Source organism: Cupressus sempervirens, chromosome 5 (genome assembly GCF_028749045.1).
Source record: "Cupressus sempervirens isolate cs-2001-9-10 chromosome 5, ASM2874904v1, whole genome shotgun sequence".
NCBI classification, from domain to species: domain Eukaryota; kingdom Viridiplantae; phylum Streptophyta; class Pinopsida; order Cupressales; family Cupressaceae; genus Cupressus; species Cupressus sempervirens.
In genome coordinates, this window is record NC_143122.1 from 636,247,073 (window position 1) to 636,266,835 (window position 19,763).

Genomic DNA, 19,763 nt, shown 5'->3' on the forward strand with positions numbered 1-19,763 from the left:
AGGATTTGGAATGTGCAAAGGCAAAAATGGTATTGGGATGACTAGTGCAGAAATACTTTCATTTGTAAGAGAACAAGAAGCTGCTGATGCATTGGTCAATAGATCCAAAAAAAGCTACTATCAAGGTCTATCCTCAAAGAGCAAGATGCATGTACCCATTGAACCAATTGTATCCTCCCAACACCCATTCTTGCAAGTACTTGTACTAGGAGAGAATGAGGAAGAAGTAGGAATTTCAACCCGCAAAAGAGGCCCATTGCACATAACATTTAAAATGGAGGCAAGAGACCGTGCTGATGAAGCTATTGCATGTTGCCTCTATGCAAATGGGCTTCCTTTCAACTTGTGAGATCACCATATTGGAAGGAAATGGTGGCAGCAATTAAAGAATCATCGGCTGACTACACAAGCCTGGGGTATGAAAAGGTGTGTATGACTCTATTGCAACAAGAGAAGACAAATATATAGAAAGACCTTCAAACAATCAAAAAATCTTTGAAAACTTCGGGTCTAACTATTGTGTCACATGGTTGGAAGGATACAAAAAACCGACCATTGATTAATGGAATTGTAGTTTCCCCCAAAGGGGCAATGTTTTTTGAAGGTTGTTGGTTGTGAGAGGCAAGTGAAGGATTCTGAATTCATTTCTAGAATTCTCATTGAAGCCATTGAGATGGTGGATAGTGAGAATGTGGTACAGGTGGTCACAAACAATGCCAAAAATTAAAGGGGTGCGGGTGCTTTGGTTGAGAGTCAGTATAACCATATTTTTTGGACCCCGTGCATTGTTCACTCCTTTAACTTGATCATGCAGAAGATTGGCACTCAAATAGATTGGGTGAAGAAAATATACCAAGAGGGGGAGAGATACAAATGTTAAAAGATGCATTGAGCCAAATGGTCATCGATAATCAATAGGGCATATGGAAGACCTCAAATTTAGAAAGAGCACAAAGGGTCAGGGATTTGGTCTTGAATGAGAGTTGGTGGACTCGTGTGGCATATGTATTGGATTTCACTGAGCCCATCATGACTATGCTCCGCTTTGCTGATACAGATACACCTTGCTTGGGGGATGTGTATGATGGCATGGACACCATGGTTGAGAAGGTAAAACATTCTATACAAGCACATAAGAGTGACCCCACACAAAGCAAAGTCTTATGCAATCAAGTGGAAGCAATCATCCACCATCACTAGAATAAGATGACTACCCTATTACATCTCCTTGCATATGCCTTATCTCCTAGGTACTATAGTGAGGAGGTACTTAGTATGTGGGGTAGAGTTGCACCATTTGCAGATGAGGAGGTTGCTTAGGGGAGGCACAAAGCTCTTGCAAGACTCTTCCCACTGGACGAAATGCATGAAAAAGTGAGGGTAGAATTTGGACTGTTTGCTTCGGGGTTAAAGCATTTTCCATTTGCACTAAAGGACCAAAATAGAATGGGAGTTATCACATGGTGGTACATGAATGGTCAACCTTTCAAGCATCTTCAACCTCTTGCAATCAAGGTCCCATCACAAGTAAGTTTTTTATTTTGTTTTGTTTTAAACTTTTATGTTTACACTTGCATTCTAGAATTTAGTGTTTTACACATTCTTTAAAATTAATTTGCTTTTCATTTGTATGTTTTGTAACAACTATCTACATTGCTAGTTCTTCTGTTACTAGAAAGAATCACAGTACATACTCCTTTATCCATTTAGTGAAGTGCAACCGGTTGGGCTCCAAGAAAGTTGAGGACTTGGTCTTTGTCCACACCAACTTGCATATTGTGTTACATAAGAATGATCATTACAAGGAGGGGCAACAAAGCTTTGGGATGTAGCCCTTGAGTGTGTGGATTTGGATGCAACACTTTATGATCTTACTATAATCGGAGATGGTGATGATGATAGTGTGGCACATGGTGCATCTAGCATAAGTGGAACCATGTTTGCTTCAAATGATCTTTCAGCAGTTGGAGATGATGATAAGAATGTGGATTTTCTTGTGAATCATTATGATTCAAACTCTGATGCATATTAGTTGATTGAATCTTCAATCATTAACTAAGTTTTTATTTTGTTGGAATCTTGAACATGACCTATTTGAACTTATTGTCTAAGACTAAACTCTAATGTTGGACAAGCATATATTGATATATCATATGAATTTTGAAATATCTTGAATTTTGATAAAGGGTTAAGTATCATACTCATACTATCAAATGATTTGTTTCTGTATATTTCTTGCATTTCTTTGCATATATATATGCAATATGTTTCCTCTTGCATCTACATCCAAAATAAATAAATAAATTCCCTGTATCCCGTATCCGCGTTCAGAATCCACATCCGAATTGGCAACTTAGACAAGAACCAAAATCACCAAATGAGTCGTGCCAATATGTAGGTAAATGGTACCTAGAAATTGCAGCAGGTTGATGCTAGAATGACTAGTAATTAGGCACCCAAACTCATGAACAATCTGCCTAGGTAAATAGAGATATAGCTGAGGTAAACAAAGATGTGATATAGAGCCTAATCAAACTCGGAGGTTTATTCAGCATGGTTTTCTCCCCATATTATTTCTATGGGGGTTTGGGGGCAGCGCCTCCAAGACAGGGGTCAAGGGGTAATGCCCCTACGGGGTCCTGGGGCAGCGCCCCAGGTGCACTCCCTGTCACAGTACAAGGTGGGGTCAAGGGGCAATGCTGCTATGGGGGGGTTTCGAGGGCAGCGCTCTCGAAGCCAAAAATGCCCTTATATTGTAAAAGGCGTCGACTGCTATTTTTCTTATTGGACGACTTATTCTAGCCCTAATTTTGTAAGCGGCAAAAGCTTGTATAAAAAGGCTTAAGGTTAGGGATTTTCATAATGTGTGATGTGAAAATTGGTTCTTGTGGCGGTATTGAGTTGTAAGGGATTACGGATTGTAATCAAGTTGTAATCACTGGATAATAATAATATTGGACTTGTTGTTGGTGAATGTAGCCCAGGGATTGGGTGAACCATGTTAAATCTTGGTGTCTTGTGTTCTCTTTTATGTTGTATTGGTTATACCGGATAACCAGATATAACCAATAACAGCTAGCTGAAGAAGTTAGTGCTCACAAACAGATATGTAAACACCAGAACACTGATATAGTTGGCCTTTAATTTCAAAATATCCAATCATTCCTAATTCCAATACAAATTGTTCCTAAACACAGGAATATAATTCTCCAAATCAGAATCAAGACTTAACAATGATATAGGAAGAGGAATTACCAATGTTCCTGGATTATGAATTGCCGAGAAATCTCTTGCAAGGCTTGCCCTCTCAGCTACAGTTAGTACAGTCAAAGAGAACACCAATATTCAAAAATATAGATCATCATCAAATAAAACCACTATACCTCATCAGTGGTTAGATTTCACCCATTAGGAAAAGAAACCCTCCAAAAAAACAACAAAAGCAAATAAGATAATCGGATGCCTCTTTCCCTCACAAAGAGCTCATATTTATAATCTCCAAATGCCTTTTTGTTTCCAAAATGTAACTTCACTTACAAAGCTTCTCCAACACAACTTTATAACATTCAATACTTGGCATAGGCTTATAATTAATTAAATAAATGGCCCCTTCCTATGATGAATCAACCCTCAACTTAGGTGAAATTATAAAGTTAAATTATAATTGTATAATAAGCCATTTAATGATTTAATAATAATTTGGCCTCTAAAAATTTAATAACTCCCAAAATACTCATTATTTAAATATGTCGTTTGAAATAGGAATTATACTGATTATTTCTCCATGTGACCAAATACACTTTCCAAAAATAGAAAGGGCTCATCTCAATCAACACTTGTTACCACAAATAGTAAGTACACAAAACTAAGCCCAAATGAAGTCCAATCTAAGCCAAATGAAGACCAACCTGTAGCTTACTAAATTGTGGAGAAGACAAGACCCTCCCAAGCTAAGCAACTACCTTAGAAGACCCTCTATCCACAATAATTAGCCTACGAGGATCACAACAATAGGCTAATCTCTCAAACTCCAATGCTGGCAAAAAAGGGGACATTATATATTGACCTTTAAATGATTTCTATGGGCCCAAGGCCTCTAACTTGTACGATGAGGGCTTTCTACTTAGAGTTTGAGCCATGTAGAATGGAAATTTGAGCTCATCTTGCTAGGACCAAACCGATGTCTCATCCCCTGATTTCTTTCATAAACCTTGGGATGGGGAAGCGCTACCTATACCTATAAGTTGAGATAGGAAGAGGTTTGTAGGCAACGAAGAAGAGTCTCATCTCCAATTCATGGGAATGAAGAGGAGTCGTGTCTCCAATTGATGAAAAGGAAGAGGAGTCTCATCTCCATTTGATGGGAACAAAGAAGAGTCTCATCTCCAATTCATACTTGGGCCAAATTTACCTTGCCTTAGCTCAATTTCAATTTTTGTTTCCTACTTTTAGACTTAGCCAAATTCTGCAAGCTCTTCAACATTTTGACATGGTCAATTTTCTCAATCTTTCCCAAATTTTGACACTTGTCAAAAGTTGCCTTTTTTGCTCAATTTTCCCGTTTGACACTCTGAGGAGGCTTCTTACTTCCTGGATTGTTGCCAAACTTGCTCTACTGCCTAAACCTAGTAGCGAAAGAGCGGGTCCCCATTTGCAATAAGGTGATGTTGTAAAAAACTCACAACAAACCTTAGATCAAGTAGCCCGCCCCATGGTATTGAATCATCATGAGATGTTCCTCCACTTGTGGGCCAAGGTGCCAATTCTCTTGGTTAGGTGTTGCATGCCCTTGAGCTTAAAAGGGTTGAACAGTCTTCCTCTATAACTTCGGTTCCCCCGAATTAAATTGCCTACCCTAAGGGATTGAATCATCATAGGTTGTTCCTCTACTTGTAGTGAAAGAGGCAAGTTGTTTTGGTTAGGCATTGCATGCTCTTGGGCTTTAATTGAGTTGAATAGTAGCTAGGCACCCTTTGCAAATTTCCTCTCCAAACTCTAGATATGGGAATGGAGCCATGGCTGGCTAGTGCATAAACCTAAATAGAAGACGATAATTAGTTTTATGTAAATACATATAATTGTTGATTAGCATCCCTAGCCCTAAATGGAAATAATTGGTCTTTTGAATTAATTTTCAAATATTATCTAACATGGTTGTCGGTGCTAAACCAAAATTTTATGTTGAAAACAAAATCCTTAAATGGTAAGTTGCATCTTAATAAGTTATATTTCTTATCTTTATTGTTGTAATCTTAGGGCAAGATCCAAGGTCCTCTCAAAAAGAGGACATTACAAGAGCAACTTATACAAATGGTCATGAGTGACATGATGGCCTATTAAGTGAGCTTCATTTTGATATATTTGTTGGCATAACTGATGCAAATTGTGTTGTACAGGTATTTTAGTGCATGTTTGATGTTTAATTGATCAGTTATTGTGCTGTCATTGATGTCAATTTGAATGTTGTTGGTTGATTGTTTACCAAGAGCAGTGTTCAAGTATGTGCAAGTGAAAATCGGCTTGAAAGTGGTTGTGGAGTAGGAACTAAGGTGTGTGGCAGCTATGGATGATTAAGGGATGTCTCATGATGCTTTATCTACCATCGCACAAGCTGAAAACAAGTTGATCAAGAGTTATGAAGGATTTAAGTGTGACAAAGCAACCGGGTAGTACAGCTAGTGACAAACAAAGAATGATTTAATTGGACTATCAAATCTGAGCTGATTCAAATGTTCTAATTCAAGGTTTATGATATATACTCGGTTATGGGATCAATCTTCCAATCGTACATGTTTTGTTTACAGAAAGACATGTTTTGGATCAATTGAAGTATGTTCATAAGAAAGGGAAAGAACACTTAGAACAATATAAATTTGATCCTTAACTCGTAATGGTTGGGACGACTCCAAGAGATCTTTCGTGATGTAGAGTTGAGTGATGATGTGGCACTAATGAGCTACGTTGAATTGCTCTTATGATATGATTGAATTTCTTGAAGTAATGCATGTTTATTGGAAAAAGTGCAAAAAGGCCAAATGTTTTTGTTGAATAGATGTGCAGATCAAAATATTTGGTAAATAATGGATTAGGGTTTGGTAATATGTTGTGGCAGGCCTTAGGTGAAATTCAAGACTAAAACATTTTGGTTAAGGTGATGGCTGTCCTAGAGATTGAAATGTGTGTTTATATGACAAAATGTTACAATAATAATTATGTAGATTGTGGATATTGTGTATGGTCAAGCATGTATACAAGCAATTGAGAAGTGCTAACAGGTTCTCAAGTCTAAATCCCTTGGATCATTATTAACAAGGTGAGCAGCATCCTGACAGATCTAAAGATTAATTCCCTTAACTGGGTGGCTCATAAGCTTGAGTTAGAAATCCTCCAACAAGGTTACCCCTAACATGGCTAGAGGCAAATCCCTTCACTGGTCTACTCCTAATAGGGCATTATTGTGGGCTAAGTCTTTAATTGGGCGCATTTCAGAAGAGTGCATATGTTTGTGGGTTATAATTTGCACCATGGTTTTTCCCCTAACCAAGGGTTTCCACATGAAAAATACTGGTGTCTTTGTGTCACTTGTGTGGATGTTTTATAAGTTGTCCTACTTATAGATTCACAATTTTACATTGCATGCATGTTGTGAATGGTTAAATGATTGAGATCTGTTTTGGTTGATAAGTTGGATAAAGTTTTGAATCTGATAGATTACTGATTCACCCCCCCACCCCAGCCGCCGCTAAATAATCTTGGACTTTAAGTTTATTAACAGTATTTCAACAATGTCCCGAATTTCGTTTAGAAACAAACAAATTTCTTAGACCCAAGTACCAGAGAGCAATGTGGATGCTTATTTTGACTAATAAAACTACAATAACAAAAACAAATGAAGTACAAGATATGACTATTTATTGAGATCAAGAATGATTGCATAAGAATGTAATTGTCAATGCTTTATTCCAAAGGTAGTGTTTATAATGCAAACACTATGAGAAGACCTTTATTAAATCAATACTCTTCTTTGATCGTTGAGGTAATATTTGAAGGACTGATGGTTGAGTCAACAATTCACAACCCATTTGATAACTTATACTACCTTAGCCAACAATTAAAATAATAAAATAAAGTTGGCATAACAAGCACTTTAATATAACGCCATTTACAATTTGCATATCCCAATGCATCAAGTTGTGAAATTTTGTTTTTCTCTCTTAGAATTGTGGAAAAACAAATCTCTTATTTTTCGTTGTTAATGAGACGATATCAAGACAAGTCCAATTTATTCATTGACTCCCTCTAGGTGAAAAAGAAGGTCTATCTTAAAAAGCCCAGTAGCAGAAATGCGGACTCAAGTAGGTGTGTAGCTTTGGCTGCAAAGTGGATCAATGAGAGGAAAGAATATAGTGATGTTAAGAATGTTAAATGAGACTCTCATGAAGATGCAGCAAACAATAGAAATGGTCATGAGTGTTATGATGGCCTATTAAGTGAACTTTGTGTTAGATAAAGACAGTGTCTGAAACTTCTTTTGGAGACAAACAAGTTTCTTAGACACTTGGGCATTGCTTTCAGAAAATTCATACCCTAACATTGAGTCACAAAAGGGGTGAGGAGGGTGGTTGGTGCCAAGGTGGCCAAAGGCTTGGTTGTTGTGAGCAAGAGGAATCTAGAGGGTCTATTTTGGTACGCTTATTTCAGTGAGGTAATTTTGGGCCAAGTGAAGAAGATTATGGTCTGTTGGTAGAAGCATCTAGGTGTTGTCAAGTTGGTCATTGGAAGCGTCGGTGGTGGGATGATATAGTGTTGCAGTGCCAATAGTAAGTGGTGACAACTTGCTAGTCAATTTTGGCACAATGCAACATCTCTTTGATCACAGAACTGGAATTACATGTGAGTACCCTTTGTTCATCATTATTGACTCTGCGGTAAATTCATTGATTTATTATGTAATATTAGTCCTCTTTTCTATTAGGATTTCATTTCTAGTTCCTCTAGGACAGATGATGGCCCCAATAGAATTCCTTGTTTTATAAATTAAAAAAAAATTAGTTTTTGAACTTTGAATACACTCTAATCTTTAATATTCTAGAACTTTTCCATGACTTCTAGCATATTTCTCCTCTTCTAGGCAACCAAATCTTTGGAAAATAAGTATTTTTGGCAATTCAATAGAAGCTAATTTAATAGAACCTTGCCAAAGATACCTAGAGTTTGTAGAGAGTAAACAAATTTTGCACAATATATATTCTCAGAATGTCTTCTATACCTGCACTATAACTTGCATATTCGTCTTGGAAGAGTCTATTGGCACTGCAGCTCAAGAAGACCTCACGTAGTGCACTCTGCAGTGGCTCCAGAGGCGGTGGTCTCGCCTCAAATGTCTTCAGCAGTCTCCTCACCTTAAGATTGAGTGCAGCATAGTGACACCGATCACCATCAAAGGTGTGCTCTGCACATATAGCTCCATTCTCCAGCAACATTCTAGCAGCATCCAGGTGACCTGCCAGTAGGGGCACTTGCATCAACTGAATATTTTTATTAAAATATTCCCACTTAAATTCGATGTAAATGATGTTTTTTTTATGTTAAAGAAATTAATCTTGTGCAGTCCATGTTTGTTGAAAATGAAAGTTCATTACCCCAAAATATAATTGCAATAAAATCCCTCTGAATGCAAAGCATAGGACTTTAAATCGACCTTCGTGATCGATCCACCGTCAACAGTAAAACATACAATTAAAAATTTAACAGAATTTTATATAACATACGTGATCTTTAAAAGTTCAAATTCAAATTCGAAAAAGAAAATCAGAATGACAAATACAACTAACCGAGAAACCAAGATAAATTTACCCAAGTGCCATAATCTCTTTACAAAAGGTACCAAAACATTGAAAAATTATGAAAATAAATAAATAACGCACATCTGATCTAAAATTGAACACAATTTCATACAAATGCCATACACCCCTTACAAAAGACACCAAGACATTTGCATAATTGAAGAAGAAAGATTCTACCTGCGAGGCAAGCGTAGTAGAGTGCGACAGAGTCCCAAGCATCCCTGGCATTGACATTAACGCCTGCCTCGAGCAAAACCTTGAGGCGCTCCACATCACCTGCCCGTGCGGCCTCGTAAACGTTCCCCGCGGGCACCTTCTTCAATGGCAATGGCGCCTCTTCTTCCTCCTCTGCTCCGTAGTACAAGCTATGTAAATCTTCGTCGATTAATCCAGGACTGAGCTCTTCCGCCACCATTGTTTCAGCTGTGGTTGATAAGCTGCGTGTCGTACCAATTTTGTACTCTGAACCCCGCCGTCCGGCAGTCCAGGTGAGCGGCTGTTGTCGGTTCCTGTTATAGGCCTTCCAAATAACCATGGAATAATAAAACTGAAATTACAAGTACTGCCAAAATTGCAAAATTGTGCCCAAATTTTGAAAATTATAATTATAAGAAATCCAAAATCAACTTGTAAAAGATCTAAGAAACCAAAATTCAAATATTAAAAATCAAGATACAGTTAAAGTTAAGTTAGGCTCCAAGATCACTAAATTCTAACAATTTTAGGAAAGCACTCGTCTCATACGATCTAGAGATTACTGGATAGACTTTCGTCAAAAAAATGATTTAGTTACAATTTAATCATAGACAAAAAAAAAATTTGATTTTTGCAAGCAAAGACAATTACGAACCATGCTATTTCCCCTTCTAATAATTTGCAACACATGATGATGTTTTAACTCAGTCGTCATCGTAATTGTATGAAATATATCAAAATAGAAGATAAAAAGAATTATTATAAAAAATAACAATTAATGGAATTAAATATATTTTATTACATTGATTATTTGCATTTAAAAAATAAAGAAAAGTAAAATCTGTAGATAAAAGAGATTAAAAAAGAGGGTGGGGGTGGCAATAATCTACAAAAATATTTATTTATCAACGAGAAGCATTAGATCCCCAAAATCTATAATGATTAGTATGCAACTGCAACCTTCAAGAACCCCAGTCCACCGATATTCTAAATTTCCTCTGGAGTCTTCAATCTATACTTTTCTACATGAAATTCATCTGTCCATACCTCTTTTGCAAACTCTGTTTCTTTCTCCTCTCTACTTGTTTTTTAAAACTAATATAAGGTTGTATCTGTGTTGTGAATTAATTGACCTGCCACGTTTAAAACACTATCCAAAACGTGTAGCATGGATAGCACATACACTTTTGGCAAGATGCCACAAGTTCTTCTAAACTAAACTACAGAATGGGAGATAGTAAGTATGGGTATATAATTAGTTGCAGGTTTTGAATTTCGGAGTTAAAATTTATTGAAACTTGTAGGCAATAATAAAATTGTCTTTTTAATATTTGTTAAAGTTTTAAGGAATAACTGCAATACATGCATTCAAGGAAATAGTTAAATAAGGAATGATAAATATTATATTATTCCCAACTGTAGACCTTGATGTTCCCAAGAGGCCATACCATTTAGAGAGGCATTAAAGACTAATTAAAAAGGGTGATTTATGTTATGAAAGCTTTTTTAGCCTTACGCAAGCTTACCCGGTGCCTATTGTGGAGGAGCCATACCCTCTATAATCCATACAAACACATTTCCAAGCTTCTGTAAGCTTTGTGAAGGAAGGTTTCAGTCTTGAGGAGGGAGTTGATTCATTTTTTTGATGATATTTTGTTAATCTTATTACAGCTATCACAATAGGAAGAATAAACAATTATTTTAATTATTTTTGGACATTTAAATCAACAATGCAAGTAAAAAGATGCAATGCTCAAAGAAATCCTACCTACCTTCATGGGTGGTCAATGCAGCAAAATGAGAGTCAATCTAGTCCAAGATAGCAGTTAGGAAGACAAGCAAAGCTGTCAGGACAGATCATCACTGGTAAAAGAATTATTATACCTTCGACCTACACTACAGCCTATGAAAGACTTGAGCTATTGGAAGGAATTGCCATAGGTTTTCAAGATAATTGGGCTTTGGATGGTCATTGATTCACATGAGTAGAAGTTAAAAGATATATCAATTGATGTTAACTTTAAAGTTTAATATGGGTGCAATGACATATTAATTAGAAAACTCTTCAAAAGGTTGAGCATAAACTATTTTGATGAAAGGCCTGTACATTCAAAACTGGCATAAATTTGGTATAGAAATCAAAGCAATTACAAATTTTGTTCCATTGTGTTTTTTCCTTTTTGTTTGTTTGTGAAATATTACTTAGTAAATTTGAAACTCTATTTATGAATGGAAAACTAAAATACAATTTCACTGTGATCATGAAATCAAAAAAGCTTCTATCAAAAGTCACAAAAATAGGTGTTTGTTTGCATGTTGCGTTATGTGTTCAACATAGCTGTCCAAAGCAACCAGCTTGAAACTCGACATTTGTGTACATAGTATCTGTCAGACTATGTCACACTTTCATATGATAAAAAAGGCTATATTCATTGGAATCTGTAACGAGATATGAATAATTGTAATTCATTGATGCATCTTGCTGCTTCAAGGTAAACAACGTCTTGATAAAATGACTGCTAAGGACACAGTAATGGGTTTCCTGCTCTAATTCAATGAGGGGTAAGAAATTCATCTCTCCTTGAAAACAAACATTCAGGTAAGAAAAACTTGAAGGGGAGATGAATTTTGAGTTTAAGCGCAGTCCTGGGTAAGAACTAGTGAGTTTTCAGGTCAGCAAGTTTTAAACTGTAAAACAGAGGAAAATGTCTGTTAGATTGTCGACTTTTATTTCTCTCGTTGATACATAAAAGATGGAGATTTTCAATTGCAAGAGTCTAGGGGTTACAATTGGTGGTCAGCTGAAATGTTTAACCCCAGCCATTCAAGAAATTTATATAGCTGATCTGAAATTACCTAAAGATAAGCGAAATCCCATTTTTCACCAGTTTTATAATACTCTTGTAAGAGGCGTCGAGCTGGCAAAAAAATGTGAAAGCATAAGCATTTTCAACCTGCCTCTCAATTATAGGTATGCCTCACAAATACTCAAGTTTGAAAAGGACATTAATGGCTTCCTGAGCTTAATCCCAGCAAACATATTCCTTGATACTAGAGTTCTTTTAGCAAAAGTGAAAAACAATTACCCAGCAGGGGACTGAATGATTTCATCTTCAAGCAGGCTTCCATGCCAACAGATGACCCTTCCCAAAACACCATGATGGTTCAACAAATGATTTTAGATGATTTATTTGGCAGTAGTGAGATTTTAGGAGATCCTGGAAGCTATAATCATGATAATGGTTATGGAAAATCTGAAAAGATTTTTGATCTGGAGAAATCCATTGGAGATTTGAAGGAGGTTTTGTTCAACGATGAAGTGTCTGTCATAGGAGTGCAGTGTATGGGAGGAGGTGGCAAAACCACATCGATTCTGGCTCTCTCTAACGATTCTCAAATTAAAGGTCTCTGAAAATTTCTAAGTTTTCCTGCCTTGCATGCCAACATATTCCAAGATTTTGGGTGCTTTTTCTTCCATCTTCAAAGATGAGATGAAAGTTAATATCTTCATAGTCATAAGCCAAAGGTTTCCTTTGGAAGATGTTTTCCCTGAAATGAGTTCCTTAAAATGTAAATTTTTGAATTTCCTATAGTAGATTATAAATATATATTTCTGGTTTGCAATTTTATGTATTATTGTCATTCTCTGTTTTATTTACACAGGTCTATGTAAATCTATTGTACTATCATGTTTTTCTGTGGCTTTATGTACTTATTATTGGTTTCAGACCACTTTAATTTATTTTTCTTGCATGTTAAAAGAATTACTGAATAAATAGTTTTGGTTCAATATATATATCAAATTATTTCGGAAGCAAAGTATATTGCATCACAGTTTCATAGTCCCCTAATCTGAAGGGCGTTTTAGAGACCATGTGGGAAAAGATAACTGGAAGATGCACATATGCAGCTACAACAACAGCTTCTGAAACAATTGACGCCAATTCTTGTGATTCTGGATGATGTTTGGGACAGAGTAAGCCTGAACAATTTGCTATTTGAAGGCCTAGGATACAAAACCCTAATCACAACTAGGGACAGTTCCATTGTACCAAAAAACCCCTTTACTCAAGTGTATCAACTGCGGTTGCTGGGCCAGAATGATGCTGTGTCACTTTTCTGCTTCTGGGCATTCAGAGGGAAATCAATTCCATGCACTGCAGAGGCAAATCTCGTGAAAGAGGTTTTTATTCCTCTCTTAACTCTTTAATGTTTTGTGTGAGTGTAATATTCAAATATGCATGATTTTTTTTTTTGTTTTTTTTATCTGCAATTTTTACTACAACAAAACTTTAACTCTGCTGGCTTTTTTATCGATTAGGCAGGAGGAAATAAGGAATGGTTGCAAGAGTGAGAAAACCAAAAAAAACATTGTTATCGTTAGCAGCAGTTGCTAGGGAATCACTAAAATATTCGATGCAAGTTCCTCATAAATTCGAACGCAAAAATTGGACTTTATTTCGATGGCCCTAAAAAAATAGGAAATGTAGTATTAAATATTCTGCACCGTTTTTAGGATTTTCAGACCAAATTTTTTCTACAAATTTCTAGAGAGACGAATCAAACAAACACCTCCAACGTTTTGAGAGAGGAATCAATACAAACAAACATTGTCGGATGTCAAATTCACAAAACCATACCTTTAACAAACACACTTAAGTTGCAATCGCCTCACTGCAAATATGCACAAGACAACAATGACATAGAATGAGTAAGGATGTGGTCATATTACACAGCAGTTGCAAACCTAAAAAAATTGCAATGCTTCACTGCAAAAGCTTACCACTTGTTCTATGCATAGCACGAACAAGATCATGTGAACTAAGAAAACCAGCTTTCCTTTCTATAAATGCCACCGAGACACATTCTCTCATGTATTAATTGCCTTATGACCAGATCGAGATAGGTGTATCTAATAATTACTGCCATGAACAACGAAATGAATTTTTAGTCCACAAAAAAAAGATTTGATAAGATTTTGCTTCATTCATGTCAGAAGAAAAAGGATGACAAGAAATGCCGAAGTCAAAAAACAACAACTCGATCACCTAATCCGCACAATCTCAAATTAAATGAGTACATTCTGTGCAGTCTAAAATTAAATAACTTGTAGTGGAAAGATTTGATTAAATTTTGTCTAAAATTAAATGAGTTGTAGTGGAAAGATTTGATTAGATTTTGTCTCCATTTGTCGGCCAAAGACATATTACAGTGCACACAACAAAAATGAAACCCCTATTGTTTAGGTAATTGGTCAATAGCTAATTGACACATAATCATTCCAATAAAGATGTAGCTCAGCCCAAACCAAAAATATTATCCAAAAGGTTTGTAGATTTTAAATAAACTATTAGTATTGGCTAGAACAAAATTGAAAATAACACCCAGTCGGATGCTATAGTATTCTGCTAGGCAGGAACTAATAATAGTAAGTACAGTCAAGGTATTATTTTTGGTTTTTGAAATCGATATTTTATTTTATTCTTCAACTTCATAATGATTTTGAAGGATACAACTTTTATCTTTTTCTTTGCTCTAGTTGCTCTCATCTTCATAAATGTAATGTACTGTAGCTTTTTACTTTGGTCTAGGATATTAAATGTTGTTTTTGCTATTGTGATAAATGTCAGTAAAATATTTAAGAGATAATAGATGAAATAATATATGATATTTAATTTGAAATTATAATGTAGAAAAATTAATCAGGCTAAAAAAATATGTTGGAATCAATTAGTAATATATTTGTCACTTTGGATTATTTGTATAATTATAGATTTGATCACACACAAGTGAATCTAATTGGACGTGGAAATCTAATACATGTTGACAAATATGATTTTTTCTAATGTTACATTTTTTATTTTGACTTGACTCAATGTCCTCAATGTATAATTTCTTAAAAAATTGCTTACAACTAGATAAAATATCATGGACAACGTTGTTAAAGAATGTGCTATGCAAATTACTTGATAATGTGTGGAAGTGGTAATGATAGCTCTAGGATGCCAAAAAAACTCAAGTAATATTAAATGCCTCGAAGATGAATTAGGGACACCCCATTTGGTGCAATGAAGTTTTTCTTGTCTTGAATCAAAATAAATTGGTCATAAGAATAGGTCAAGTCATTCCAAAACTAGACTTCTAAAATTAAAAAGAAAATGGGTTATTTTTGTGAGTATGGAAATGATCAAGTTCGCATGCATGATTGTAGATCTAACCTAAAGGGATAAGTTGAGAATTGAGACCAATCCTTGAATAAAAATGCAAACTAATGAATAAGGCTTAGTTTGCATGAAACGTCTTTATAGGAGATATGTCACTTGTATATGTGCCATTACAAAGAACTAACTAAAAGAAAAATGAACCTAAGCATAAGGGATAAGATCATGGGCATATAATTTTCACCATATCAAACTGGAGAAGAAAAAAATTATATTTGTTATTTGAGCAGCTTTTTGGGATGTAAATAAGATCTTATGGTTATGGCTTCTATTAATTTTTTTTTTTGAAGAAAAAAACATCTCAGTTTTGTAGTTGTTGGAATCACACTTGTGTAATTTTTCCCTGTGTTTTCGGTGGACTAGAAATATATATATTTTTATACATTTATTAATGTTCGAATTGATTTTTTTATATGGAAGTTTACAAATTACTTTATTCTAACCTATCTTACCATCACTAATTCTCATTATTTAAGTTCACTACACACCTTGATTTAAATTTATAGGTATGAAATTGTTGATAATTTTTTTTTATAGGTATGAAATTAATCCTTGAAGCCACTTCTATATGAATGAATTTGGACTCCAATTTTAAATTTAAATGACATAAACCATAACTATGCTCCCCTCCCTTATTAAGAATTATGAGCTACTTGAAGGGCGAATTGTTTCAAATAGAAAACAAGGTCTCTATTAGTACTAACATTAATTCATTTGAATTGTTAAGGAGAATATAACATAGAAATACATCAATAGACATCAAAATAGTGTACAAAAGGTTCATCGGATATTGATGGAGGAATGCTTAGGCCTTGAATATATAATATATAAGAGATGAAATTCACCAAAATAAAATATGTTTTCTTATTGAATTCTAAACAATGTGTTGTATCAATTGACAATGAACTTGAGTTGAGAATTTACACACAAGAAAACTCTATTTACTCTTGATTACAAGTTAAAGGCCCCTTCTTCTATCATCCTCTAATAATTTATACAATTTTTCTTTAGCTGCCAAGATCCCAACAACCATATTAAATTCTCATATCAAAATACCACCATATTTCCAAATGCCTATATTTGAAGACCTTCAATTTAACTATGCATGTATTTAGATGAATGTCACCTTTCTGCTCTTTGCATTAGCCCTTCTATGTTTTGGATAAAGGAAGTGTGTTGATTATTTAATTTCAAAATGTAAATGAAGTCAATGGGCCCTTGGTCTACTGGTGAAGTTGAATGGCTCACAAAGAGCCCACTAGGGATCAAGTCTTGTTGAGTGCAAGGCTTTGACATCATAAGGGATGAGGTCGGGATCGTGCCTCAGGTGATTTTGACAGCGCGGATGCCCCTTAGTCCTTGGCTCTAAGTCAAAGACGTTTTAGGCATGAGTGGGCCCATATTGGGTTCCTAAAAAGTCTATGTGTTGGCCTTTGTTGGTTGGTAGTTCGCAAGCTTTGTGCCTTGTTGGGCTACCTCGTAGGTTTGAACCCTTCATCCAAAAAAAAATGTAAATGAAGTTTAAGTCTCAAATCCTTGTTCAATTTCTTAGCAGCACTAAAGACTAGCATATCATTAACATAAAAATTAATAAATAAAATTATTGTCACTCTATATATAGTAAACATAAGGATATGACTAGATATGATAAAACCCAACTCAAAACAATATGTATCAAAAATTGTTAGAACTTAATAAAGTATTTTCTTATTAATTAAATCATATTGATTTAATTATTAAGTCACTTATTATCTCTATTTTATTTAAGCTAAACTTTGGGCATATAACAATTAATTCTTTTATTAATTATTATCATGCAACCTAGGTTAGTGATGAAGTACTGCTCTGCTACCACTGACAAAGGTATGCTCTGATAACACTGATGAAGTATTGCTCTACTACCACTAACAAAGGTATGCTCTGATACCACTTGATGGGGACACAACCCAAGCACAAAATGAACACAACAAGAAAGGGAAATTTTATTAACTTTGTAAATAAGCTAATACATCCAGTACAGAGAAAATAGACTTCAAAACATGCCCTATGGGCTTACAATAGCATAAATCTGGAGATAATTTCTCCTTTCAGTACCTCTTCTCAAACTCCACTCCGAACTGCCTTTTACAATCCCATAAATGTTCTTAGATAGGCCCCGGAGGGTTAAGGATTAAGAATACATTCTAGAAAGTGCTAGTAGGCATCCACTGACCAAATAGAAGGCTCAAGAAGTTGCATTAGAAGTTGATGCAAATCTAGAAGAATTCAGAAATGGTAACCGAACTTTCGGGAGGCATAACTTTTGAACCGTAACTCCGATTGACGAACCGTTTACATTTTCGAAAAGCTCTCGAAGCGCTCTATAGCCCTATGGACAGCTTTTCTTGTCCCCCATTTTTTGGCCCTTTTTGAGGTCATTTAATGCCCCTAACCTAACTTTGAAGCATTCTTAGGTCTCCGAAAACTGAAAAATTGCAATAACTTTCAAACCATGGGGCCTTTTGACCTGATTCTTTTTTTGGAATGCTCTAAATTACAATTACCATCATCCAACCAATTTACACCTTCTAGTTCACCAAAATGATGGCTCAATTACATACTCTTATTTTTTTAGCATTTACACGTTTCCCAAGGTGATTAAAAACTCTAACCCAGAACACTAATAGTGGAACTGTGAGAGTTGGAACCCTTATTTGACCCAAATGGGTATCTAAAAATGAAAACACATGAAAAAGAAACTAAGTCTAAGTACATTTTTTTTTGGGTGACACAGGATTGCCCTTATACCTTTGGATGCTCCTGCATCAGTTAGATTCTTGCTAGGGTTTTGATCTACTTTATAGGAGTTGATCTCTTTGTAATTTATTCATTTAGCTTTGATTATAGCAATTTCTTTTTTTACTCATTAAGAATGTCTCATCTACAGATCTGGGAATTCTAACCTCCATAGTTTTTGCTTCTCTCTTTTTGTGACAGGTTTTTACATGCAGGTGATTCTTGGGAGTTATGGGGTTGATCATTCATCAACTTCAACATGGTATCAAAGCTCCAGATCTTCATGCCCATGTTTTGTTTATGAGAGGTTTGATTTGGTTTCAGACCTATGTTTTTTATTTTAGAGGGTTTCATTTTTTAGAGTTTCTTTGTATTGGATTTGGGGGGTCACCTTTTGAAGTACACTTTGAGCCCAAACAAACCTTGCCATTGAGCTCAAAGCACCAAAAAACCTCTATTTTCGTATAAAATTTGTCCAATTTGGACATAGTTGGAATCTAGGGCAAAAAAATATTGCTCCTAGATTGGGAATGTTTCCCAAGGTGGTGATTTTATGGTTTTTGGTATGGAAATCAAGGTTTTCTAGCACAAAAATTGAGACTTTTTTTCTCAAAAATAGATTTTTTGGCACAGAAATCAAAGTTTTCTAGTACAAAAATCAATATTTTTTGGCACGAAAAATAAGATGATTTTTGGTATAGAACTAACACACCCTGAAGCAATCTTGGTATGAAACTAGCATGCTTCCTAAGGTGGTTTTGGTAGGGAGTCTGCATGCTTCCCAAAATAATTTCTAGTATGAATGGGCATGCTTCTCAAGATATTTTCTAGTACTTGTGGGCAGACTTCCTGAGGCATTTTGGCACGGACCTCAAGGTAGTATTTTTTTGCCCTTTTGACTCTTTTTTGACCTACCTGTGGTGTTTTGGTCATAACTTGCTTATTCAGACTCTATTTTTGGCAAACAAGATATCGTCGAAAGGATAATTCTAAGCCCTTAATGATGGAGCTATTTATTTGGAATTTTGATGTTGTTTGGTTGTCAATTTATGTAGTCAAAGTTAGAGGTTTTATTTTGAAATCTGGGAGACATATCTTGAGACATTCTTTTTCTAGATTCTGCTCCAGGCACATCCCATTCAATTTTTTGCTTTTTTTTTTTTCATTCTGGTGGATATCTTGGTTATTTCAAGTTTGAGTATCAATTTTTTTGCTTCAGATGATTCATCATGGTTTGTACTATCTATTATATCATCCTTATCTCTCTTTTGATCTTTGTTGACATCCTTTTGTAGTATTTTTGCAAAAACACTGAGATAAAGTGCCATACTATTGCATTTCAAGATCCTACATATCTTTGTGTTTTGTTGTACTCACAATACATTATAAAGTGCCTTGGAGGGTTTCATTTTGGCCATATTTTCTATCTTCCTTTGTCAAGTGAGTGGTCCTTCCACGACATTAGCCTCATGATTTGTCGATGACACGTGTCATTATAGGTGTTTGTACTTCTTTTGCACTCTCAATGTTCCTAGTTCTTTTTGCAAGAGACATTGCATTTAGTTTCAATGTTCATGTCGTACTTCTCAACATTATAGTGGGTTATGTTGGTTCTATTGTTTTCTTGGTTTGATGAAGTGAGCTATTTATTTAGTATTTGATCATATGTACTAGGCAATTGCAGTGGCTAGATACCTATGCATTTCGGTGAGATTGGTCATTTACC

The 19,763-nt window shown here is 35.3% G+C and overlaps 1 protein-coding gene across 1 annotated transcript in view; it reads right to left on the minus strand.

The window, feature by feature from the left end:
* The window catches only part of LOC149557505 (ankyrin repeat family protein), a 49,842-nt gene extending 40,426 nt beyond the window's left edge, over positions 1-9,416 (minus strand). Inside the window, exons 1-2 of the mRNA XM_089832160.1 lie at positions 9,024-9,416; positions 8,270-8,503 (exon numbers count right to left, since the gene is read on the minus strand). Coding sequence (XP_089688286.1) covers positions 8,270-8,503; positions 9,024-9,381 — 592 coding nt within the window. The 5' untranslated portion in view covers positions 9,382-9,416. The remainder of the gene's footprint in view (positions 1-8,269; positions 8,504-9,023) is intronic.
* Positions 9,417-19,763: the final 10,347 nt, after the last annotated feature.